Genomic DNA, 26,723 nt, shown 5'->3' on the forward strand with positions numbered 1-26,723 from the left:
CCTCTCTGTTCCAAATTACTGGACTCTGAGTAACCATCTAGTCTCTCGATAGTGTGCTACACGGCACTGGGACAGGATGGTTCCAGCACCTTCTCTGAAACACGCTGGCTGGATGAGTCACCTCTACTCTCCCTGTCCTGCCTCGTGCCCTCCCTCCCTTCCAGGCCACGCCCTGGCTGGGGTTTCTTAGCACTGAGCACGGTATTGAGCACAGAATGGGCACCCAGTGTATGCCCTTGGAGACGAATCGAGTCTCAGCTGTGAGTGAGGTCAGTCCCCATTTCACTCCACGCCTACGAGTTTTCAGGAAATGTCTCTGGGAAGTGGCTCTTCTCTCCAGCAGGCCCTGCATGGATGACCCTCATGGTCATAAATAATCATAATAAAAAGCAACAGCTAAGGGCCAGAGCCATCTTGAAGCAAATAGTGTACTTGGCACGTCAGCCAGAAAACACGTGGTTTCCCCTCTGATCCCACCACCTCATCTAATCCATCTGCACATCCTTTCCACTGTTCCTCCTAATTGTTTCTAGAAAGCTCCATCCTCTCCTACCCTGACTCCGCCACCAGTTCTCTTCTAGAAATCCCATCCCACCCCAACCCTGGCCTCCCTGTCTCTGGGACTCAGGCCCCCTCCCACCCTTGAGGACCCCGGACACCAGGCATCTTTCTCAAATGCAGAACTGCTACAACTATCCTTTCCTTAAGCCCTTCTGGGGACCCATCTCCCTCATCTCTCCCTCAGGATGAAGTCCAGACCTCCAAGGCTCACCACATCCTCGGTGATGCAGGATCATGCCATCACCCCACCACCCACACAACCACGTGCTGTAGTGGCTGTAGCAAATACCCTCCATGCTCACCCCTCGGCCTTTGCACATCCTGCTCCCCTCACCTGGACATCTCACTATCTCCATGTCCCCGGGAGACTTATCCTTTAGGCCTCAGCTCAAACGTTACCTCTCTTAGGAAGTCCCCCTGATGCCGTGTCCAGGTGGCCTCTGCTGGGGGCCACAGCTTCTATCCCAGCCTCTATGTCACTCACGCTGCTAGAGCTGGGGCTGCACCGGGACCCAAGGACATGCCTGTCCTGCCACGGCTGCAGTCCCAGCCCAGGTGCCAGGCACAGACACAGCGAGACAATGAATGCACGTGAAGGGTGGCAGAATACGCTGCCCTGAAATATACCACTTTGGTATAAGGATTGTTTTGAGCTGAAAGCAACTGAGAAGAAACACAGATATAAGAAAATCTCTCTGCCCTCACCCCATTTGCCTACAAGCAGTACCTAAATTTGTAAGGGTACCCCTCTCTCCACCAGGATGGACCAAAGTTTATCACTGCAGACAACTCTAGACCTTTGTCAGCCTTAAAATAGCACCAAGGATCTGACGTAACAAACCTCACTAAAACTCGCCCTTACCAGCCATTAGTTCCTCATACGTTTATTCGCCTTCTCACAATTTGTTGCCCTAGAAACTCAAAGTCCTTTCCCTTTGTCTGGTCACCTCTCTACAAATATATTGTTCTCCTGTTAAGACATTATATAAGCCTGAGTTCTAACCATCCCTCTGAGTTACTCGTCAGGGATGTGTGTATCTGCAACACACACGTTAATAAACTTGTGGGGTTTTTTTCTCTTGTGAATGTCTTTTGTCAGTCTAATTTATGGGGCCCCAACCAATGACTCTATGATGGCTAGAAGAAAAGGATTATTTATTTCTCCCCTCCATGTGAATGAACTATCGCTCTGATCCTTACAAAAGCCTGGTAAAGCAGTGGTATCACTCCATTTTATGAAGAAGCCATTGAGTCTCAGAGAAGCTGAAACAACTGCTCCGAGTCATGCGGCTAGTAAATGCCCAGGCTGGGAACTGCACTGTCTGGCTCCACAGGCCACTCCTCTACCCTACACCCCCCGCCAGATTCTGTACGGATCTGTGCCCTTGTCTGCAGCTTCTCTGACAAACTAAAAACTCTGGCAGGAGAGCCTCAATCCAACTCGTTGCCCGATGCATCCTGCCAGAACTAGTACCCTGCCTTCCAGAGAGGATGACCTCGATAACAAGAAAGGGTATGAAACCGGGGCGCCTGGGTGGCTCAGACGGTTAAGCGTCTGCCTTCGGCTCAGGTCATGATCCCAGGATCCTGGGATCGAGTCCCGCATCGGGCTCCCTGCTAGGCGGGGAGCCTGCTTCTCTCCCTCTGCCTCTGCCTCTCTCTCTGACTTTCATGAATAAATAAATAAATAAGATTTAAAAAAAAAAAAAAGAAAGGGTATGAAACCCCCTGACCTTGAACTCCCCACGCCCAGGGGGTTCCCAGCCTCTACCTCCAGCACATCTGTCTGCCTTACCACATGATGCGCTCCACAGAGCAGCGCTCGTGAACCACACCCCGGGACTGGAAGGCTTTCTTGCTGCACAAACGTACTGTAAAGGCACTCACACAACCCAGAGCTGTGCAGCAGAAAACCACCCTTAGCCAAAGTGTGCTGAATTCACCACCAGCTGCTTCTTTTGCATAAAACAAGGCAAGAATGTATAGCTATATTCCGGAAGGCAAACAAGAGGAAAGAAAAGAGATCAAGGGAAAATATTTTTCCATTCAGGCTCTGCCGAAGACACTGGAAGTCACCAGTGGGCAATATTTTAAACCACCAGAACAATCCACCACTGGAGAACATGCTTAAGACTGTTTGAGAGTTGGGTCCCCATGTCTGCCAATCCTAATTGCAGGGTGCGTTTTCTGAGCCTCATTACATGGTAATCTTCCTAAATGCACCCTCATTCCCTGCAGAGGGAGGAGAGAGTATTGTACCAGGGAGATCAGCAGGGAAGAAAGCCTGGTGCCAGCTGGAAGGGCCCATCCCTTTACAGTTTTTACGTCCGTGCATGTTTGTGTGTGCATTAGCCACCACTCAGGGGCGTGGGGAGAGGCGTCTGCACATTCAAATGCTTCTCTGTGTTTCTATGCTCCCATCCCATCCACCATGCCACCTGCATAATAAGCACCAAGGCGCCTGTTCTGAGGGGGGCCGGGCTTCCAGGATACGCACAGGCATGGCATTGTTGAGCGTGTTGTTGTAGACGCAGGCACGCAAGGAATAATCGAGCATGCAATTTTCAAACAGCTGCAGAGCTTCCGTCACTTTTTCATGAAAGTCATCGGCAGATTTATTCGAACTTGCGAAGTAGAGATAGTCAGAGTATAACCTGTAAATAAAATAAATAGATATTTTTACCACCTGAGAATGAGAAATCATGCTCCTTGGATGACAATTACAATCAACATGCAATCACTCGATCTCATCTTGTACATCAGGACCCTGCCATTTCTCTTTGTTCCCTTGTAGATGGGCCACTTCCTACCGCCTCTCACACCTCCCCACCTCTGCCAGGGCCACACACAATCTCTTGGACTCAGACTTGTCTACACTGGCCCCAGACAAGCCACCAGTACTTTCTTTATTCTTTCCAGCCTCTTGACCATGCTGCCCTGCTTTCCCTGAAAGCTCAGAAACTGTATAAGAGCGAAGACAGGCCATGAAAATGTTATGCTCCTTCATATCTCTCTCCCTCCCATCCGAGGCAACAAGAACATCTGTTGCTCTTACAACATTACAGTTCCTCATAAAAATTCCTGCCCATTCCACAGACGTTCCAAACATTAAAAAAAAAAAACTATAAGATGTATCTTTCTAGATTAGTAGGGACTTATTTTTTAACACAATATAAAAACCACCCCCACATATGCATGCAGTCACCTGTAACCCTGTTTGTCCATAGGTCTGTTCACACAGATCCCACCACATGGATGTGCCATGTCTTCCTGCGGTGCCACTCCTTGACCAAACTTTACTGGGGCTCCTCTAAATCTTCTTCCCAAGTAGGCCTCACCTTGTAGATGACCACATCCATCCCCAAATTGCCCAATTTCAGCAAGAATCCTGCTAGGTCAGTTTAGCCAGAATCCCCCACCCTCTGTTATCTGATCACCCTCAATATGTGGTGGGTTCCTGGTCCCCCACCGCCCCCCAGGAGATGTCTAATCCCCCCAGCCTGTCTTCAGCCAGAATCCTGCTAGGTCCGGTTGGTCAAAACCCCAACCTACTTACCCCGATGTGTCTTCTCAGTAATTTCCAACCCCCTGACCCCCACTCCTCCTTGGCTATAAGTCCCCACTTTTCCCCACTATACCCGGAGTTGAGGCCAGTCTTTGTCCCCACGCCATGTCCTGACCCCCCTCCAATGGTCCTGAATGATGCCTGCCTTCCAGCCTTGAACAAGCATCAGGATAAGGGTCTGCTTCCTTGCTTGCTTTCTCTTTCTTTCTAACCTTCCTCCCTTCAATAAATCCTCTGCAAATATATTTTACTGGACTCTTTGCATTACAGATAGATTTTCTAAAGCATGGGATATTTCTTTTCTTATATCACATAAACAACCAATAAGACAAGATGAACCGTAACACCACAATAAATGCAGCATGGAGAGTCTTCCTGCCCAGTTTCTCTGGTGGTCCTAACTGGAAGTCCTGCTCCCCAAAGATGACCTTCGTTATCAGTTGCTGAAATAGCCTTCCAGGAATTTTCTGTGCCTACTCAAGCACATATCTGCATATTTTATATTTTCGAAAACAAAGATGGCATCAAGTTGTATCGGATGGAGTCAGGTCACAGACCTACCACAGTGGCACTTTTCCAATCACCTCATTTGGAGGATTCTGAGCACCCATAAAAGCAGGTGAGATGGTACACTGCAGCTTGACAGGCCCGTGATTCCACTGTCACCCCATAACTTCTTTCTTTAACACAACTGAGTTGTGAATTCCCACACTGAATCTTCCTGCTTTCTGCTTGCAGAGAGGGTGAGTCTTCATCTTTTGTTTTTCAAAAATCCCTTCTTCATTTCTGCCTGGTGCGTTTCCAATGCCCACTCCGACATGACCTCCCTGCTGCACCTTTCCCTCATACACCATCCTCTGCCTGCCTGTGGGAACATGGGGCTGACGCGGGGCGGCCCCCGGGCTCCAAGGACTCACGTTCTCTCACCTGCTAACACCACACTTTCTTCCCCCCCACCCCAACTTCTCCAACGTGGCTTCACTTATTCCAGTGAAGGCAAGTCAGTAAATCTTTACTCCGTACCAAATGTCTGAGGAGTACACATCTGTCCTGCCACTACTCTCTGCACTCCGGCCGACCCGAGCGCTCAGCACACCCACTGGGGCGGAAACCACAGGGCCCCCATGGCCCAGGCCCACTGCAGATGTTCCTCCCACGCCCCTCCCTCTAACGGGAGGGTATGCAGATATATGGATAACACGAGCATGGCTTCTCAGGGACCAGAGCTGCTTCACTTCAGACATTTGGCACAGGGCCTTTGACCCCTTCAGAATCCATCTACAGCCAGTGTCTACAGAGGACACCTGTGAGAAGTCTGGAGATGCCTGGGATCTGCCCACAGATGGCCTAAAGTCTACACACACCCCTGAATGGGAGAGTTTTGTAGACCTCAGCCTGTTCGGTTAACTCTTCAAAAGACCCTGTTTCCAGACCCGTCATTGTGATGCTCAGTGACTGGTGAGTCCATGCCCCCCAGATCTGTGCCCACCCGGGCACATTACCCAGGATAACACTACATCCACCTGTTACAGTGTCCCCCAACATCACCTGTCCATCGCAGCACCCATCACTGCAGGCTGGTCGTAGTATAAGCTAGAGGCTGATGGGTAAAGGCCAAAATCAGATTTCCATGGGCCTCAAAAAACAATTCAGTTTATGTGCCACCATACCATGTGGCCATGAGTCTGATGGGGTGCCTTTCCCAGCTCACACATTTCTTATCAGTCCCACTGATATTATGGCCCAGGCCATGAAACCATATCCATGAAAAGTGACACCTTTGAAACTGTCATCAAAATCTGTGTTTAATAGTAAATCCAAGACCAAAGTTCTTACCAAGGACTCCTACAGGACTATCCACATTCTCTGGTCGAACTGGAATTCTATCACATAAATTACTATCTAAAAACCCAACCTCTGGGCCAAGCTTTCCATACTGAGAGTTGATTTTGTAGTAAGAACATTTCCTGTGGATGTCTGGCTCATAAATAAAACAAGAGCCCCGAAACCTGCCTCAATTTTAAACACCAAGTAACTTCATGCTGATTCCATACAATTCTTTAGAGATCAGGAAGTAATCACAGAGCATAAACTGGAACACGGCTGATGTTCCAACCAGGCCAGGCCAGGCCAGCCCTGATAGGGGGCAGGAGGACTACGGATTTTCATCTGTTTGAGGTGAGGTGAAATGAACTCAGGATCCCACCTTCTATGAGGCAGGTTCAAGGCCTTTTACAAACAGGCCAGGCTCACTTCCTCAGTAGAGCGGAGGGGGTGTCCCTGGCCTCTCAGACCCTCCAGGAACCCTGGATCTGCCCACAGAATGTGCGCTGGGCCTCGGGACTCCCTTGAGCCCACGTGCATGTCAGGATGTAGATCTTTAACTATACGTCCTTCACGCTCCTCTTTGTCAAAAACATCTGAGCAGAGACTTTATTCATCACAACGAACGGCCATCCCTTCTGTGTGGATTCTGTAAATCCCCCCAAAATATGTCCCGAGTAACTGTGAATAGGATCTTATTTGGAAGCAGGGTCTTTGCAGACAAAATTATGTTGAAGATCCTGAGATGAGATCATCGTGGATATAGGGTGGGTTGTAAATCCGATGACTGGTGTCCTTACAAAGGAGACAGAGACACAGGGGAGAAGGCCACACGAAGGCGGAGGGAGAGGAAGGGGTGACACCGCCACAAGCCGGGGACCACCCCGGGCTGTCAGCCACCAGCAGCAGCTAGACACAGGCCTGGGACAGTCCCTTCCTCAGAAGTCCCAGAAGGAACCTACCCTGCTGACACCTGGCCTTTAGATATCTAGTCTTCAGAACTGCCAGAGAATAGATTTCTGTTGCTTTAAGCCACCAGGTTTATGGAAATTTGTTGCAACAGCCCCAGGCAATGTGTGTGGGTTTTAACCTCCCGTTGCCAGGAAGGCTGAGGAGTCATTTCTGCCAGCACCTCCCTCCTACCCTGCAACCCTGGCGGAGTCCTGAGTGCGCAGCTGGATGGGGGGCACAGGGTCGCTTTCCCACAGAGATACAAGAAGGAAGGCAAAGGAGAAGCATGAGCTCTCGCTTTTGGGGGAGTGCTATTTGGGTCCCCTGAAGAATGAGGCTCATGCTTCATAAGAACGTCAGCAATACTCACTGCTATGATTTCCCCGCAGCTACTCTCTTGGGGGGAAAGGACCAGGTAGTGACCAAGGATGACTGAAAGCCACTTGGATAGTTTAAAGTCATTCAGAAAATGTTGAGAAGAGCAGGAAATGTATCAAGAGTAAGGATCCAAAAGCTGGAGTAGGCACACCCATGTAACAAGAGATAAATCTAAACATCCACGTTTTTGTTTTTAAAATCAACTATAGAAGATGAAGTAGGGGAGAGAAGCCAGCAGGGATAATACACAACAGGTTTAAGCTGACATAAGCTCATAACGAATCACCACAGAACTGCCTGGACACTTATGCAAATCTCGGGATGCATTAACAAAGGTAGGGCACTGGGAATGAGGAAGGGTGTCGCTCTGCTCCACCCTGGCACATTGGGACCCCAAAAGATGCTTGCTTGCTTCAGTGCTGGGTACCGAATGTTGGGGGGAAGGAGCTGTTCCATCTGAAGAAGCAAGACTTAGAAGGAAGAATAAGTTTCAATGGCTATACGGCTGTCCTGGGCTGGAAGGAGACCTGAACCATACTCCTGAAGGACTGACCGATGAGTAGAAGGTTCAGGAACTAGTTTGAAGGGAAAAAGTCTCCAGCTGGGACAGTCCAGCATGAAGCAAGCGGCCCCGGCAGCAGGAGCAATCATGGCTGGTGGGGCTGAGTGAGAGCCAGCTGACCCTGAAACCCAGCCAGCCCCCTGGCAGCTTAGGGGCTGCCAAGCCCCCTTCTGCTGAACCACCTAATTTTCTTCCTCTTCAACCATCCCAGATGGGTGTTACATTTGGCCAGGACTGTTTCCAAGAGCAATTCCAAATATAAGTCCAAATACATTCCGGGCCTTCTGTGCTATGGCTATTTTAGAAGGCTCCTGGGCAGCCCCGTGACGGGGGGGGTCGGCCCTTGTGGAGGTGCGGCTCAGCTCCTGCCTGGACAGTGCGGGGATCCTGGGACCCAGCACTGCTGCGAGGGGGAGCGGGAGAGAATGTGTGTGCAAGGGGTGGCTCCCTCAACCTGGTGCCTCTAGAAGGGACCACATCTCTCCCATGGGGACAGAGGAGTGGCCATCAGGGCCATCACTGTAGGCCCCACCATGTAAAATCGAGACAGTTATACCAAGGCCAATAGTGAATCTCTTCAACGACACTGAACCTCCGTGAGCGGGGAGGGGGTACCGATCGCCACAACAACGGGGGCAGCCATGACTCCGTGGTCTGCCCCTGCAGGCCAGGCTTGTGCAAGTGCTGTGGGCTTCAGCTGCCTCGGTCCTCACGGCTTCCATCCCTGATGGGGCTGCCCCTCACCAGGCCCTGTGCTGGGTACTGCACGCATGTCCTCGTTCTGTGTTCACAACCTGCCCCGCAACCCGAGACACAGGCTGAGTGTCGTCGCCCTGTCTTAAGAGGAGAAGACTGGCTTCTGGAGAGATTAGGGAGCTTCCCAAGGTTATACAGCCCGGGAGACTTTGCGGCTGGGGCCCAAACCAACCCAGGTCTGCCTGAGCCCAAAGCCCTGTGACCCAACAGGCCTCAGCCCCTGGCCTCCAAGTTTAGGGACTGAGCCAAATCAACAGCTGACGAGAGCAGGGTGTTAGCCATCTGAGCCGATGGGTTTGGGGTTTTGTTTTGATGTTCTGATTGTTTGAGGTGCACAGTGATTTGGAAGGCTGTTAGAAAACTAGTTAATAAGTTACAGGAGACAGAAAGCAATCACGACGCGTAACAGAACAGCAAACAAACGCTCAGGATAAACACGACGGGCCTCACTGCCACGATCAGGAAAAGCCGATGTGGTTACAGAGCACCGCATTGGGCATCCAGAAAATGATAGCAACAACAAACAGGATTCAGGTACTTATTAGAATTTCAGAGCTCCCAGAGTGACCTTTGGGCACCTGCATAAGCTGATAGTCACTGGCTGTTTCAACGATTTTAGCACTTAAATGATGATGCGCTTGTCGGTCGGCCTTCCCGCAATGAGGAGACCCAGGCAGGTTCTAGCTCAAACGTCACCTGTTAGGGAAGCTGGTTTCTCCTCCTTTTGTCATGGTTGTGTTCATACCATTTTAAAATTGGGATGTAATCCACATACCAACAATTCAGTAGTTTTTAGCAGACGCACAAATTCAGTAGACCAGCCAATTCCAGAAGATTTTCATCACCCCAGAAAGTCGCTGTCCGTTTTAACCTGTCAGTTCGCAGGGAGGCTCACGGGAGAAGTCACGGAGATCCCACGCCCACAGGGCACATGGACGGTTTGATTACATCAGCTCTGTCCAGAGAGCCTAAGCAATGCCTTCTCTCCAGCTACTGCTCCGTGCATCAGACGTCTCAGAGCCGGGCTCTGAGAAAAGATTGGGGGCGGACGCTGAGGTGGTGGGCGGCGGGGAGCAGCTGACAGCTCCTGGAGGGGCTCACTGCAGGCTGTGCTGGCCCCGACTTCGCTGAGCGCCCAGAGCCCCCGCCAGCCAGCTTCTCAATGACACGCATGTGAACGGCCTATTTCCTCCACCAGGAGCCCCCAAGAGGTGGGCACGCTCTTGTCTTCCGCTTCAGCCCCCCACTCCATGACATCTCCACTGTCCTGCAGCCACCTGAAGGGTGATTACAAAAATGAAACCCAGGGCGCCGGGGTGGCTCAGTTGGTTAAGCGACTGCTTTCGGCTCAGGTCATGATCCTGGAGTCCCGGGATTGAGTCCCGCATCGGGCTCCCTGCTCGGCGGGGAGCCTGCTTCTCCCTCTGACCCTCCCCCCTCTCATGTGCTCTCTCTCATTCTCTCTCTCTCAAATAAATAAATAAAATCTTAAAAAAAAAAAAAATGAAACCCAGAGAGCCCCCTCATCATTCTCCATTTGCTGGCATCCACATTCAAATCACTGATCAATAACTCCCTGACCTCTGATATGGTGCCATCAATAATGATTATGTATATTTTTCCCTACAAGGAAATAAGGCCATTTAACATGGCCAGGAAGGAGGCCCTTCTGTCTCACTGAATCATAAGCTGTGAATTTCTCATCATGAGGAACAATGAAGCAGGACTGGCCGGGCTAGCTCACTTGTAGGCAAAGTCGAGAGCCACCCAAGCCCTACACATGGGTAACACTGATGAGGCTCATTTTCTGCCAGAGAAGAACATCCAGGTTTGGACCTAAACATGTCCACAAGGATGCAACATCTCCAGCTCACTGAGCTCATTTGGGCTGGGTCGTCTCTTCCCCCTGAGCAGGAGTAGGGTTCTGGGTTCACCTTTGTTTCTTCCAGAGCATCCAATCATGGGTCCTTGGTCAACGTTCATGGAACAAAGGGTAGAACCTCTCAGAGACGATACCAAACATCCCTTTGCTCTACAAGCCTGGCATCGTTTACAAAGCACTTTCACACAGTTTCCTGGTGATCCTGATAGCAGGTGTCTTCTGGTAGAGAAGAAAAGGAAGTGCACAGGATCACTAAGCTACCCCTGGGTAAAGCAGCAGCAAAGCCAGGTCTGGATCCCAGGCTGTGGGACCCCACCACAGAGTGTGGCCACTGTCCCACCCCCTCCCTTGAACAGCTTTAACTCGCCAACCTCACTAATCGAGGTCCCTGAAGTGACCTGGTGGTCCAGAGTGGACTGAGCGCCCTCCCCCATGCTGGCCTGGTGGACCCACAGCTCACAGCCTCTGCAGACGGAGCAACGAGGCGGCCCTCTCCCCGGTGTGCCTCGCCCTCCGCAAACAATCCGTTTGGGAATACTCAGGACTGCCGATGACTTTGTAAGCATTTCCCAAAAAAATAAACTGTGTCAGACACACGGGAATCTTCAGCATGACTATTTTTCTCTCCCCAGTAACAAGATCTGGCCCCTCACCAGGCGTTACTCCCGAATGACCATCGGAGCACCTTCACAAGGGCCCGCGCTGTCCTGGCCGGGGCCTGGCCGGCTCACCCTCCCCTCTCTGATGTCTCAGGCCAACCTCCTGGCCCTAGGGTGGCTCCCAGTTCAGCCCTATGAACGTGCCCTCATGCCACTTTTAGGGCTCATTACAGGCATGCCAGTGACACCCAGACAGACTGCTTCTGAGACGCGAAATGTCTCAGTTTGCCAGGAAACAGGCTGCTGAGAGACACTCGACTATAGTCTCCTGCAGGCTGCCACTGATCCTTTATCCTCCAGGGTCGTAAACACAAAGGTGAGAGTAGGAGCCGGAGGGAGGGAGGCAGGGCATGGACTTGATCCATGGCCGTCATGACCTCTACGCTCCACGGCCTCTCCCCCTACTCCAGCTCCTGCCCACAGAGTTCTCCGAATTTCCCTTGAAGATCACGGACGTTAATGACCGATCCATCAGCGCTGAGGAACAGCCTGCCCTCTAATCCTCGTGCAAACGTGTGAAAGAGAATATGGCACAGGACGCTGGCGTGCCAGCACCCCTCTCCTGCCGCAGAACATGTCTGTGGTGAGACGTCAGTGCTTCCAGGGACCTAGAGAAGTTGAGCTGTTTGGAGAAGATCCTCAGCACAGGCTGAGCGACGAGAGAAATTCCTGCCGCAGGTCAGAGGTCTACAGCGATTCAGAAGCTTCGGTCGGCACGGCTTCCTGCCATCTGAGCACGATGTCGCCCTGGGATCGGCATCTGGCTCTTGCTGATGCGGAGTCCACATTTAGCCACCCAGGAAGACAGGGGTCCTTACCGCTCACAGAGCTTTGCAAAAGTGGGGAGTCATCCTGCTGATGGCTCACTGTCCTGTCCCGCCCAGCATCTGCCCTCAGCTGGAAAGACCTGCTCCACCCACGGTGAAGCCTCCCCAGGGCAGACTGCGCACAGTGGCTGCTGGATGGGAGAGGCCTCACTGGCGACAGCTTGGAAGAGCCATCCCAGCCACATGGCTCCCGATGGTGTGAGGGAGACCTCTGGGTGACTGCGTCACGGCCTGACCCTTTGCACTGCCTGGCTTGTCCCACGATGGGCCCCATAAACCTCCTGCACACACACTGCTGTCTCCACATTTGCATCCAAGGACCAGCCTCTGATAAGGAGGACAGCTCGACTCCTCAGTCAAACCAACACGGGCTCAAATCCAGCCTGGCCACTACTAACCAGGTGACGGCAAGTAGGTGACTTAGCCCCACTGAGCCCACACACCTACTTGCCAAGTGTAAGTGAGGCAATGCCTGAACAGGGCTTAGCAGAGAGGCAGCCTGGAGTTAACCCTGAGGTCACTTAATTGAGGGCTGTCCCCACTTCCACTGGACATAGGCTCCAGGAGGGCAGACAAGGATTTTGCCCTCCAGTGTATGTCCCACATCTATCACTTCAAAAGTGTCCAATAATTGTTCAGTGAGTAAAAAGGAGTGCTCACCCTGGTTACTATTATTATTTACTACTACTGTGACCTAATAATAATAGCTAATGATTACATAATATTTTGTGTTTGTCCAGCACTGTTTAAATACATTACATATATTAAGTTATTCTCCCAACCCTAAAAGCAGGACTATTTTCCTTCCATCTCACCAATAAGGAATGAGACACAGAGAGGTCAAGCAGCTTGCCAAAGGTCAGCGGCAGAGCTGGGACTGTCTGGTCCCCCAAGGCTATGACTCTATCAAGGTGACCCTGGTTTGCCACTTACTACACACATGTCCTACCTTCCCCTTTGCAAATGGAGTAAAATCCATGAAACCAGGACTCCTGTCCAAAGGCTTAGCTTTGCTCATTACTCTGTCCAAATGACCAAATGCATTTAAATGGATGCATTTCATTAAATGCTTCATCCCCTCCCTTCCTAGTGCATCGTCATACATAGATTAATTATTGACCCAGTCTAGTGGATTAAAAAGTCAGTTTCTACAAGCAGATAAAGAAAACAAAGCCCCAGGAGTCAAGGCTCAAGGTGCCCGGGTCAAAATCAACTTCTCACTCTTAACTGAGCTCACTTCTCCTTCCCGTCTGACCCACCCGTCATAAAACGTGAGCACCAAGCATCCTGTGCTGGTCACCGCCATGCCTGGCATTAATATTACGCACAGAACTAAACCCAAAACACAGACACGGTAAAATCCTTAACAGATGGCATGTGACCCCACTCCAAGGGTCCCCTGAACAAACTACGTAAGAGGGCTCAGCACCTTCCAGCCATTTGTCCCAGTTAATGAAGGCGGCCTCTGAATTACGAGGCGAACTCTGTCAACCACTCACAAATGAAGAGGTGGGAAGCTAACGGGAGATGTGCTGAAAAGAACAGTCTTTCCCACTTTAGAATCAAATTAAAGGAAGAAAAATTCTGCTTTTTAATTACGCCAATTTGGCCTAGAAATGCTTCACTTTTTTAAATTGTCATTATCTCTTACGTAGAGAAACTTGCAGCGTGAAACTTGGCTGGCCCTTCTGGCCACAAGAACCAGCCTACCCGCCTTCCACTATTCCTCTGTTCTCCTCCAGAGCAGGGAACAACGAACGTACCATTTGCACCTTTCTCTGAAATGTAAAAGTGATTGATTTGATTCTGTGTGCAATCCCAACGTTTTAAAAACCCTCTACCTCGGATCAATTCTAGAAATAAAGGCTAAATGTGAATCTGAAACTAAAAATAAACTCCACCCCTGCCCTCACCAATTTGTAGATGGAAAGAACAGTTTAGCCTAATCCCATTGGCAGCAAGCAACCCCTAGATCCTTCCCCTGCAGAAAAGCAAGGTCACGGAATGAATCAAGTGGGCTGATGGCCTGGGACCCAGTTAGACTAATGGAAACAGGGGTTCCAAGTGTTTGTTTCTTCAAAAAATCTAAACATTGATATCTATCATCCTTTCTGGCTGGAATGGCGAATAAGCCAGACATTTAAGACAGGCCATGAGTCACGGGTTTCAAAAAAGAAATTCCTATTGTTGCATACTTTTTATCAACGTTTAAAAAGCAATGGAACAGCTGTTGCTGTCAGTAACCCACACAGAAAATGTGCACATGAACACACACCCTCCGCTGCACATGCGCAGGCGCTGTCTGGACATGGTGATGCACCGGCAGCTTCTCTGCTCCTGGTCACACCGCTGGGGCCCAGGTTCCTGGACGATCAGACAGGGAAATGGGGAGCAGGTGTGGTAGGCAATCATCCCTGTTCCCTGGCATGCAGACCCTGCCACCTCCTCCCCTTAAGTGTGGCCTGGCCCTCGTAAGTTGCTTCTAACCAACAGAATGTGGTCAAGGTGATGGGCTGACACTCCAGTGATCAGATTACAAAAGATCGTGCCTTCTGACCTGCCCGCTGATTCTCTCCCTGGCGGCTCTGATGAAGCAAGCAGCCATGTTGGCAAGACCCAGAAGCAAGGCATTGAGGGTAGCCTCTAGCCAACGGCCAGCAAAGAATGGACACCCTCCTTCCAACAGCCACTGAGGAACTGAATTTTGCCAATGAGCTTAAAAGCATGTGAGTGCGGAAGCAGAGCCTTCCCCAGTCAAGCCTTTGGATGAGACCCCACTGTGGTGAAGCCTTGACTACAGCCCTGGGAGAGATCCTGAAGGAGAAGATACAGTAAACTGTGCCAGATTCTGACCCACAGAAACTGTGCAATACTAGATGTGTGTGTTTTAAGCTGCTGAATTTTGGGGTGATTTGTTATGCAGCAGTAGATGACTAACATAGCAGGCAACCCAACAACTGGGTTAGCCTCCTGATGCAGGCTGTCACCATGGCATCCTGCCATACCCTCCTCGGCACCACGACATCCACCATTAGAGAGTAAGGGCCTCACTTCTAGGTAAAAGTGCCAGGTCCCAGAGGGTAGGCACTGGGTGGGCCTTCATCCTTCAGGGATATGTATATGCTCAGCACCCAGCACAGTGCCCAACATGTGGTCAGGACTCAATATCTGAATTGATGAACTAGCTCTGTTGAGGACCAGAAAGGTAAGAAATCTTCACTTTCAGTTCCTATAAGACAAAGTATTTGTTCCAAAAAGCAAGCAAACAAAACAAAACATGGTGACTACTTGGAAGTGCTATCTTGTGGCCCTTGATCCTCCTAAAGGAAGGCAGACTTTGACAGGTCCAGCTCCTGGCTCGCTGTCTTAACCTGGGCGGCACCATGACCCTCCCCATTCAAAGGCTTGCCTGATGGCGCTTATGTCCTCAGAGGTAGAATCAGGACTGCAGGAAGAGAGGGACACATGTAGGGAAGTTGACTCCACTCTCCAACAAGAGAACCCATGGTCTTTACCTTTGTCTTCACTGATCTCCCTGTCCAGAATGCTTCTTCCTTTCAACCACGTTCCTTCTTTGTTGACTTGGCAAACTCTTACTTGTCCTTCAAAACCCAGCCTGGCTTCAGCTCCTCCACCATAGCTTTTCCCCACCTGAAGCTCATTCCCTCTTCTGAGCCACTTCTCATCTTCCCTCTTGTTCCAGCTGAATCCACAGACCGTAACAACCACAGCAATTCCTGTCTTGCAACCAGCCGTGAGTTCCCCATGCCCGGGGCCTAGAACACGGCTGACACACACCAAACAAGCCCAGACACAGACCGGTTCCCACTGCTCTATACCCAGGGAGTGACAAAATGTCGCAGTTTTCGCTCTCTTGGCCCCCTGAGGTTGAGGCGCAGTGTGACCTTCTTCAGAATGAGGAAGTAGGGAGATGTGACAGGAAGACATTCGGTGAGCAGAAAGTGCACTCATGAGAGAATGTTCCAACCTTGTGAACTGCAGCTGGGGGCTCTCTGGGGGAGGGAGGCAGAGCAGCTGTGAAAACACCTCAGTGGGCGGCGAGGGGTCACTTAGTCACTGAGCCTTTCCTTTCAAGGCTGACAGTTACATAATCATGTCTACACAAGAGCACCACTGGTTTGTGTCAACTATTCTCAGACTGAGGGGGACCCGCCCACTCCGTGAGCAGAAGGGCCAAACTCCTGCCTCCAAAGCATGGGAACTAGCAGGTAGGATGAGGCGAGCTGCTCCAAGGTCAGTGTCTGCCTCAGAACTGGACCAGATGGATTCCGGAGGCTGAGAGGAGAACAGAACCAGAGTGGAACCATCTGGGGCATATAGATGTGCCTTATGGTGTAGCACCAAGAGGGCTGCTGGGATGGAGACGGAGGGGGATAATCCAGCTCCCCTCTGACCAGGTCACACTGAGGGCCGCAGGGGCCACTTTGAGAACTCCACGGAAGGGACACAGAGATAAATTCAGGGAGGAGCGAGCAGGGCAGGACTTTGAGGCATGTCCTTCCGGGGACAACAATGTGAAACAAACGAAGCAAGATGTAAGACTCTATGTACTTACAATTGTGTGTGTACACACACACACAAACACACCACTTAGCTGCACAGGTAAGCAGTCTGGGAGAAAATACATCCAATATAAAAAACAGCTATCTGGTGGGAGATTGTAGGTGCTTTTTATAATAGTTTTCATTTATAGCTTTCCAGTGTACTTCCTAAAATTTCTATAACAAACATGTCTTATTATCATCATTGGCAAGGATGTGAGGCCAGGAATGCATGCCCATCCAAGGAAGGTACTCACAGAGTCTATTAGATTCCTAGGGCTGCTGTAACAAACTACCACTATCTCATGGCTTGTCACTGCAGGAATTTACTCTCTGACACTTCTGAAAGATGCAAGTCTGCAATCCTGGTGTCAGCAGGGTGGGCTCCTACTGGGGGTTCCAAGGCAGGGTCCATCCTAGGCTTGTCTCCAGCTGCCAATGCTAGCTGACAACCCTAGGCATTCCTTGGCCTGCAGACACGTCACTCCAATCTCTGCCTCCACCATCACATGGTGCTCTCCCTGTGTCCAAATTTCCTCTTCTCACAAGGACACCAACCACCAGATCAGGGGTCACCCTAATCCAACAGGACCTCTTCTTAACTTGAGTCCATCTGCATAGACCCTTGTTTTCAAATAAGATCACACTCACATGTATGGGGGGGGTGGGCTAGAACTTCAACATACCCTTGTGAAGGGCCTAATTCAACCCGTAACAAGAGGCAGGCAGAAAAGGGAGACACAGAGGGTTGGGTCTGCTTCAACATCGGGCAGCCTCTCCCGCATGCGGAGAGTGTCCCTTGGGTCTATGTGGCTCTACGGGGACAAAACGGATCCAGGGTGGATGCTCCCAAAAGACAGACTTGATTTCAAAACAGGAAGAGTACTGTCACAGAGCTGGACTGGTCACCTTGGGTGGGGGACTCCCACTCGAGGGTCCTGGAGCAGGCTGAGGGCCCCTCTCTCTGATGGGATGGTATCAGGCAGATTGTTGCACTAAGTGATTTTCAGGTCCCGGAAGTCCCCAGCTTCTGTGATCCCCGCTGGCTTCATCATGACTCAAGCCTCGCCAGTGCTGGCCCAGCCACCCCCATGCTCAGTGCCTCAGCTCAGTGGGTGACCCCTGCTTTTTTACGACAAAGCAGCCCTGCCCATCATCTCTCCTCCTTTTGGTCTTTCAAGCAGGAGACCGAACTCTCAGAGCTGACAGGGACAAAGGCCTCACTCAGGTCGGGACAGAAGGAATCGTGGGAGCCAAACCCCTTGGCAAACCCTGACATCCCGATTCCAAGGGGGTTTCGTGCACCCTCACAGTACCCAAAGAGGTCCCCAGGTCAAACAGGCCGGAGGCTGAAGGCCCACAGGCCACGGTCAGAAGATCTAAGAAAACAATCCACAATTTGTTTAGACCCAGTGAAGATTGCACCAACAATAACATTTACATAAGAAATAGCAGTAACATTGCAAATTAAGCTTGTTTATTTAAAAAAAAAAGAAGGAAGATCTTGTTCATGATGAGAAGGCAGGCTGTTCTTCAAAACTGCCTTTTCGCCCCAAATCCGAGAAATCCAAAGTGCTCACCTCTCCACAGGGTCCCTGAGCATGACAATCAGTTTTGCGTCTGGCTGAAAGGCGTGGATGAAGTCCTGGGTCAGAAAGGGCGGCTCTCCATCTGTGCTGTTGTCATAGAAGAAGGTCCAGGCGTTATTGTCCCACATGGTGGAGGCGCTGGCCTCCCCTAGAAACACAGAACACTGCAGATGAGCAGCGCTGAGTTACGCGCTCCCACGGGGCAGCCTGTGCTAGGGACCAAACCCGGCTCCACCGGGGGCACACGGGACTCCAGGAAGGGAAGCTGACAAGGCCCCTCTGCCACAGTGACCTTCCCCACTCCCACCCAGAGGTCTCTGTCTGGAAATCAAAGTGATCCAGGCAACACTGAGCATCTGCTTCCTCCCAGCTCCTCTCCAGGATGTATTAAAAAAAAAAAAACAACGCTCTCCCAGCATCTGGCCTCCCAATTTCATGATATTTGACATTGCTCATGGTGCACAGATCTATGGCATTTTAAAGGCCCACTGAGAACGTACTAGATGGTTCCCTTCAAAAAGCACCAGGGATGAGGGAGTAGTTTGGGGTAGCTGACACTCCTTAGGAAATTAGATGCAATCTGCATCAGATTTTCCATGAAATCACAACCCATGGCTGGTCCCGGGCACACTCTGAGACCAAACGAGAGGAAGAGTTTATGGGAGGGTTCACAGGACCTCAGTCTGGAGGGTGCTGTGTCCTGCGTGCCTGCCCACCCCATGGCCCTGTACACAGCTGGCACTCACTCTGTGCTGCCTGGGTGGACAGGGAGTGGGTCCAGCCCTTTCTTATCATGGTCTGTATGAATGAAGGATGAAATGTTAAATACACATTCTAGGACAGCCATGAGGCCAAGATATACACATTTCAACATCTCTTGCTCAGATACTTGAACCAATTCCCTATTTTTTTTAGAAGACTCTTCAGAGATTTAGAAAGAAAGGTAAATCAATCAATTACATACAAATTCAATTTCCCGACATTTTACATGGGTATTTGATACATCTCAAACCCACTTATTCAGGGAAAATCTGAGCCAAAAGACTCGTGTCTTTGATCAGTGATGAGTGCATCACAATAATGCAGGGAGTTGGCAGGGCCTTATCTATTCTGTTGATGTGCAATCACATTCAGGTGAGCATTTCTGTTCTGGTCTTTCGTTTTTTCTTTTTTTTTTAAAGATAATACCTTAGGATACAAGAAAGACAAGTCAATCAGAAGTCCTTTGAAAATTCTACTCACAATGAATATAAGAATATTAGAACAAGAGAAGTATCTAAAATGAAGGCACAATTCTGTCAAATCTCATAAACAAAGTACTTCTACAACCATAGAAATATTTGTCCATCTGCTAGTCCATCTGTCCATCTGTCCATCCATCCATCCATCCAACCATTCATTCACCCTCTGTTCATTTCATATCCATCCATCCAGAAAGCATTCATCTAGTGTCTACTAGGTGCCTGGCACCGTGCTTGGCATTAGGGATAGAGGAGGGAAATAAGACAGACTATCCCGTCTCCTCTCCGACCTCACAATCTAGGGGAGGCTGACAACTCCATAAACAATCAGCTCCCCAGATGAGCACTTAGGGCAGAGCAAGGTGCCATGAAAGCAGAGGCAGGGGCCTTTCAGTGTGTCTAGAGCCCCATCTCTGAGAACCTGGCCACTCGAATCCTTCGGGACTCCAGTCATTAGCCCACCACTGAGGAAAGGCTCTCTCTGACCCCTGGGCCGAGATGAAGACCGACCCTTACGCTGTACCAAAGATCTAACCAGAGGAAGCTGAAGCAGAGCTGAATCACATTCCAGGGCAAGAATGGAGGTGGTCCGACAAGCCCAATGTACAGATGTGCAGGCTGAGTTCAGGAACAGGAAGAGAGACACGTGGCACAGAGCTGGCTGGTGGCATGGGCGGGGCTAGCTGCAGCCTTTCCCTACGCCTCTCCACTACATAAAACTCCCCAAACTCTGCTTTAGGTAAATATCAGAGCAGCGAATGTTTTCTTTTTCCTTTTTAAATCTGGAAGTAGGTAAAATTAGAAAACCAAACTAAGGCTTTCCTTTTTCATTCATTATCTTAGGCTCTATTTCCTAGCCTGAGGATGTATATTTTTAGCTCTTTCATAAGAACATGAGATTCTCTCAGAAGCATACGGTGTGGGAGTCACAGTCAAATATTAATTAGACTTGTGATCTGAAGTGTGTGGACCCAAGGCTGCAAGAAAATAGCTAGTAGCCAATTCACACCGGGGTGGGGGTGATGTCTAATCTCATCTGGCTCTCAGAACTTGATTTCTTTGAGTTAAAAAACAAAACAATAAATAACTCAGGGTTTAGGCATGTAAGCCTATCTCCTAGGAGAAGAAGAGTCAAAAGCAAAGAGCCATCTTTTGATTACAATTCCTCTTAGTTGCTAACAGAGTCACTGAATTTGGAGAATCAAAATATAATAGATTTAGGAAAATAAAAATACAGACTGCTGCCTCAGGTAACCAATTTAAGGAAACTATGTGGCCAGATTTCTCTCTTTCAGAAGGTATAAGTAGACAAATGTCTTCTCCTAAGCTGAATCCAATACAAAGAGTGAATAGTTAGGTTTTTTAATAAAAAACGTTCTTACGAATTAAAAAAAAAAAGATTATTAATCAAGCCACCTCATTTTGAATGTCTAAAGGCATTAACTTGACGGTGGCTAGGCTTTTTCAACAGCAATTAGTCGCCAACAATGCATTAGGGCTGTATCTGTTTCTGGAGTAATTGCCTCTGTCTTCACAGGGCCCTGGGGCCAGGGATTCCAAAAGCCACAGTATTAAATCAATGACTAATTGGTTACCTGTGCTTATGATCCCCCATCCAAACTTAGATCAGTATGTCATAAAAAGAAACCAAGCACGTGTGCTTAATTTAAATAAAAACAAAGAAATGTCAACTTTTAGAAAAAAACCATTACAGGTACATGGGAGTCTCCACAGACCTAAAAAGTCTGCTAAACATTTCTGCTTTACAGAAATTGTGTCAGTGATGTGAACGCTTTACACAGGGGTGAGAGCGACGGCCAGGTCGGGAAGGTGGCAGGCATCCTGCAAATGTTCCGCAGGCCAGAGCAAAAGCCGGGCCAGCCCCAGAGCAGAAGGGTCCCCGTGGGAGTGGGGGCCGGGCCCAGGGCAGGAGCGGCCCCAATGGGGAATCACACAGAAGCCGTACCAATAATGATTCTAGTCATCCTGCTCTGCTCCTTTGCAGAGCCAGCCTGCAGGCCTTGATGAATCTGGTGTGCGGCCAGGTCAAAGAGGTCCAGGTAATCTTCCACGGGGTAGCGGTCCCGAAGCCCATCTCTCAGGCGGACAATCCCTACAAGAACCAAGAAGCAGGAGTTACTGAGGACGAAGCGGCCACTGCTGGGGGGGTGGCCTCCTGGGGAGTGACCGAGAGGGATGTAAAGGCCCAGGGGCCCAGATGCAGCAGCCGAGGCTCCACCCAAGTGAGCTGCCGGAAGGGGCTCGCAGAGAGAATGTTTGCAAATTGGCTGTCCTCGCTAACCTGCTCACTTCAAAGGGTGGAAGACCACTATTCAGGTGCAAGTGGCGGCTTCCAGGATGGCACACCTGTTCAAGAACGATCAACGCATCTGCTTGGAGGGCCAGACTTTGGGGCTGGCTGAGAGGTGCACCAGGTGGGGCCCTGAAGTGGCTGAGCAGCAACAGCATCCAGAATGCACACACTGTATCAAACAGGAAGGGGAGGTTCTTTTTTTAAGATTTTACTTATTTGAGAGAGAGAGACTGAGCAGGAGAGGGGCAGAGGGAGAAGCAGGCTCCCCGCTCAGTGGGGAACCCGACATGGGGCTCCATCCCAGGACCCTGAGCCAAAGGCAGACGCTTAACCAACTGAACCATCCAGGTGCCCCAGAAAAGGGAGTTTTTATCTGAGCTTCTATCTCTGGCCTGTTTGAGCAAGCAGCTTGTCTGTCCAAACAAGGGGAATTGTCCCGGAATCCCGAGACAAACGGTTGAACTCACTAGTTATTCTGCCTTTGACCGATGCAGCCGAAATTTGCCCCTTGCCTTAAAAATGGGTCAATTTTGCATGCAACTCTATTAACAGCACACTACCCCAAACCACAGCCGCCACGGTTAATGGAAAGTGGAGAGAAAACGTCCACGTGCAGAAGAGCAAGAGGTTCGAAGAGACTCTGAGTACCGGATCCCAGAAGCACGCCCCCGAGCTTCCCTCGTCCCCGCCAGCGGGAGGCTGGTTCTCATTAGGGCAAATGGTGAGCTGTGCAGGGAGAGCACCCCACGTTAAACCATGGCTCCCACAGCTGCCTCTGCCAAACCACAAAAGACACATTTACACTCCTGTTCGTTCACTCCAGGAAGAACATCAAAGGGATTAAGTCAATTTGTCAGGAAACAAACAGGGCTTGGTCTAAACTTAGGCTCTATGAAGGCAAACTTTTAAGATGCCCTTCAAGCAACCTGGTCCTTTACATGAAAACACGCCCTCGAGTCCCGCCCCAGCTTTGGCATTTGTCCAAGTGACCAAACGTCTCCTGGCAGAAGGGAAAAGGTTAAGAGGAGGAAACAGTGGCCTGAGGGCTGTGGGGTGGCTCGGGCTGGGTGGGGGCCATGTCCACAGTCGCCCCTGTGAGCAAGGGGTGCTGTGAGCAAGGTCGCCCAGAACCATGTCCATGGGATCTTCCTTCTGAGCTTGAGGCAGAGGGACGAAGCAGGTCAGAGAAAAAAATGAGGCCCAAAGCAGCTCGAAGATGTGTTCACAGCCCTCGGAGGAGCCAGCCAGAAGCTCGAACCTCACCCCGTGTGGCAGCCTCTCTTCCTACAGTGTCCCCCCTGGGGCGGGGGGATGCTCAGGAAGCCACTGTGCAGAGTTGGGGGGGGGCAGCCCCAGGAAAACGCCCACCTGGCACCTGGCACTGGCACTTACCACTCACCGCCGGCCCGTGTACCAGAGCTCTTCAGGACAAGAACGGCTGCCATTCTGCACCCTTCCCCTTGCCCTGCATACAGCTGGCACTTAATAAATGCTCTCTGGGTGGCTGGGAGCGGGGTCCAGCCCCGTGGATGTTTGTGCGGGCGGCGGGGGGAGGGGGGGCGGACTAAAGAACTGCCTGCTTTCTCTGTCTCAGGGTGTTTCCTCACCTTCTGCCCTGCCTCCGGGAAGGCCCTGAGCACCGCGCCCGGCGCTGGCCTCCCCAGACGCGCGGCGGCGGCCAAGCGGGGCTTAAGGACCAAAGGACTGAGGCAGGAGGCGGGACAGGAAGAGGCGCTGCGCGCGCACGCACGCACGCCCCGCCCCTCGCGGCGCCCCCCCCCAGCCCCCCCCCCCCCCCCCCCGCGCTCACCAAAGCGCTTCCGTGTCCACCAGTGGGGCTCCTTGATGGCGGAGAACTTGACTTCCGGGTGCAGCCGCAGGCGGTCGTAGAGGTCGGTGGTGCCGCACTTAGGCTGCCCGATGATGTAGAAGCGCGGCAGGCAGCGGAGGCGGAAGTGCTTCCCGCGGGCGTGGGACAGGTGGCCCCAGAAGGCCTTGCGCAGGGCGTCAAAGGTGGAGCGGAAGCGCTTGGAGTAGAGCACGTAGGAGTTGGTCAGGTACGGGTCGGTGGTGTTCCTGCCCGTGAACTCCTCGTACCAACAGGGGCTCTTGCTATTTGGAAGAAACTTATTGGGGATTACTGAAAACATCTGCGACGAAAGAGAAAGAGAGGGAGGGACACACGGAGGGGGGAAGTGAGCAAAATCACGTTCTAACCGTGACGCGGTCATGCCCTGATCCTCGCTAGAGCGCTCACATGTGAAGTTTTATTTGACAAGGGCTAAACACTAACATAAAGCAAAACGTGGCACGTGGCCAAGGCCATGTTTTTCCTTAGCCCAAAATAAAACCGAAATTTGGAGAGAATGAAGATAAAAGCTTACTCAAAATCCATCCTACATGCACACGCCAGCGCACACAGCAATCTAATTAAATTTCACAGTTGGAATCTTTTTACTAGTTGCGTATTTAGACGACCATCAGAGACAAAAATACTAATTAGGACACAATAGAAACAGGATGATGGTGATCTACAAACACAAGTTTAACCACCATGGCGGCGTTTCAAGGCCTCCAGTGGAATTACGAGAAGGGCGGTCCCTGGGTAGGTCTAGCTTCGCCATTCAGTACCTCGAATTTCCTCCTTGGTGTAAACATGGTGAACAGACAGCCCTCTTCCGGGGCCTTCTGAGCTGTGAGGCTGTCACATTATCCTTGTTACACCTGAGACATTTTTTGGTCATTTCTCTTTACTGTGTTCCCAAAGACGGTGACAGAAAAGGAAGCATCTATTTTTAAAATTCAATCTGTCAGTCAGCTGAGATTAGCACAAGGCTACTCACGTGCAATTCCTGCTTCTTGAGATCTTCTATGTCTGGGAGCTGCCTGGTCGTGAATTCTATCCTGGCTGTGATGCTGTTGATAATTAATTTAATGCTTGGGTAGTCTTTCACGTATGAAATATTATTTACAGCGGGTTGGTGATGATGCTCTTTCACGTCACTAGGGTTTTCTCCGTCCATCAAGCTGGGATTGCTGGGGAAAGCTCCATAATGGAAAGGCGAGGAGATCAGAAGCTCTTGGTGGGCCCCAGAAAGGATGTACGATGCCATCACCAAGGTCATGATCATCAATCCAAACACGAGGCTACATCGCTTCCCCTTCTTGAAGCGCAGAAACCTGCCCCAGCTCTCATTCCCCTCGGCCCTTACCTCGAGAACAGCAAGCAAGTTCATCTGTTTACCGTCCACCCGTAGCACAATTTTGTTCTCTCCTTTGCACGCAGGGCACTCCGGGTGACCGTGAAGGGGGCCTCCTCCGCAGCCGACCTGCTGTTTGTGCTCGTTGTTGGGCAACAACTGTATGCAGCAATTAATGCAGTGCCTCATGGTAATGCCCTTGGACGGCTGGCCCACAGAGCCATGGGCGAGGCCCTGAGGAGCCCGGATGCATGCAAGTTGTGCTGGAAAAACTTATTTAAGGATGTCTTTCGATTAGATAAGATGGTTTTAAGGCACAAGCAATGGAAACAAATAGAATATAAAAATGAGCAGGCACCAAAGCCCTGGAGAATGAGGAAGGGCCTTCTTTGGTTCAACTCCAAAAGACAGCAAAAAGAAGTGATCTCCAACTGTCATGTTCTGTAAGAGCTACTGCAATCTTAGGGGGAAAAAGCCCACATGTGTGGGAGCAATTCTGCCTGTCCTTCAGGTTTTTCCCATGGCACAAAATGAAATGGAAGAATTCTCGCTGGAGAACATGGAGACACCCAGGAGATGAGAAGAGATCATGATCTCAGCAAGGGATGGGTTGGCCTGCCATCCTTGGAGAGGCCCGTGAAGATTTCTTTTTCTACATCCCGTGCTCCTTTAAAATGTTTCCTCTTCAAGGGGAGCAAAATCTTTAAAATGTCAGATTACCTGAACAACAAAGAAAAGAGGTTTTATTACATGATGTGATGATAGCCATAACCCTGGGATCACCTTCCCAGGAGAGAAGCTCTCTTTTCCACTCCTAGGTTTCAGTCTGCTGGGTCACAAGCAAGTCATAGAAAATCACATGGGATAAAAGGAGAGCTTTCTGGTCCTTGGTGCTTGGCTTTGGGGTTCAGTCTCTGCCACCAAATGTGGCTCCAGCACCAGCCCCACCAGCACCACGTCAAACACCTCATATTTTGCACAGCCCATATATCCTCAAATGTCCCAGCCATGCCAAAGCTAAGTACCGAATCCCCGAGTCTCAAGACTTCATAGTCATTCCCAGATGCATGAATGGTCAGTGACTGTAAGTTGAGAGATGAACTGAAGCATCTGCGCTTAATATCCAAAAAGTAGCCTGGTTAGGGTAGGAGCATGCAGAGAAAATGTTTTGTCTCTCCCAATAGCACCCATAGTCTCTTTTTATTTTTATTTTATTTTATTATGTTAATCACCATACATTACATCATTAGTTTTTGATGTAACAATCCATGATTCATTGTTTGCATATAACACCCAGTGCTCCATTCAGTACGTGCCCTCTTTAATACCCATCACCAGGCTAACCCATTCCCCCACCCCCCTCCCCTCTAGAACCCTGTTTGTTTCTCAGAGTCCATAGTCTCTCAGCACCCATAGTCTCTTACGAGAACTAACCTTTATTATCAGTTTACGAGGAAAAAGTTAATGAAAATTTAGAAACACTGGAATGATTCTCTCCTTCAGTAGAGTGCATCATATAAAAAAACCATTTGACTTTAAGTTATTAAGCAATTAAACCCAACGTGCAGTATTCCCCTGAGTAACATAACACTCAGACCCTGAAATCATTTTTCACTTTCATCATCCTGGGGAAAACATGATTCTTAAAAATCCATTAACAGAATTCTGTGGTTATAAAATGTATTGTTGCCCAAATGATGACACTTATTTTTAGATGTTGTAAAAACGGCAAAAAAGGAGACTTAGTTTCCAATAATGGCAGACCACCACTAACTAGCTGTGTGACCTCCAGTGGGCCATATCACGTCTCTGAGCTTTTCCTCCCTGCCCAGTAAAATTAGGGTAAAACTAC

The 26,723-nt window shown here is 50.2% G+C and overlaps 1 protein-coding gene across 1 annotated transcript in view; it reads right to left on the minus strand.

The window, feature by feature from the left end:
- Nucleotides 1-26,129, minus strand: part of CHST15 (carbohydrate sulfotransferase 15) — a 35,377-nt gene extending 9,248 nt beyond the window's left edge. The window contains exons 1-5 of the mRNA XM_035030824.1: nucleotides 24,515-26,129; nucleotides 23,482-23,821; nucleotides 21,324-21,470; nucleotides 18,108-18,264; nucleotides 3,059-3,215 (exon numbers count right to left, since the gene is read on the minus strand). Coding sequence (XP_034886715.1) covers nucleotides 3,059-3,215; nucleotides 18,108-18,264; nucleotides 21,324-21,470; nucleotides 23,482-23,821; nucleotides 24,515-25,060 — 1,347 coding nt within the window. The 5' untranslated portion in view covers nucleotides 25,061-26,129. The remainder of the gene's footprint in view (nucleotides 1-3,058; nucleotides 3,216-18,107; nucleotides 18,265-21,323; nucleotides 21,471-23,481; nucleotides 23,822-24,514) is intronic.
- Nucleotides 26,130-26,723: the final 594 nt, after the last annotated feature.

The sequence above is a fragment of the Mirounga leonina genome, unplaced genomic scaffold (genome assembly GCF_011800145.1).
Source record: "Mirounga leonina isolate KUSES-001 unplaced genomic scaffold, KU_Mleo_1.0 Mir_114, whole genome shotgun sequence".
In the NCBI taxonomy this organism is placed as follows: Eukaryota; Metazoa; Chordata; class Mammalia; order Carnivora; family Phocidae; genus Mirounga; species Mirounga leonina.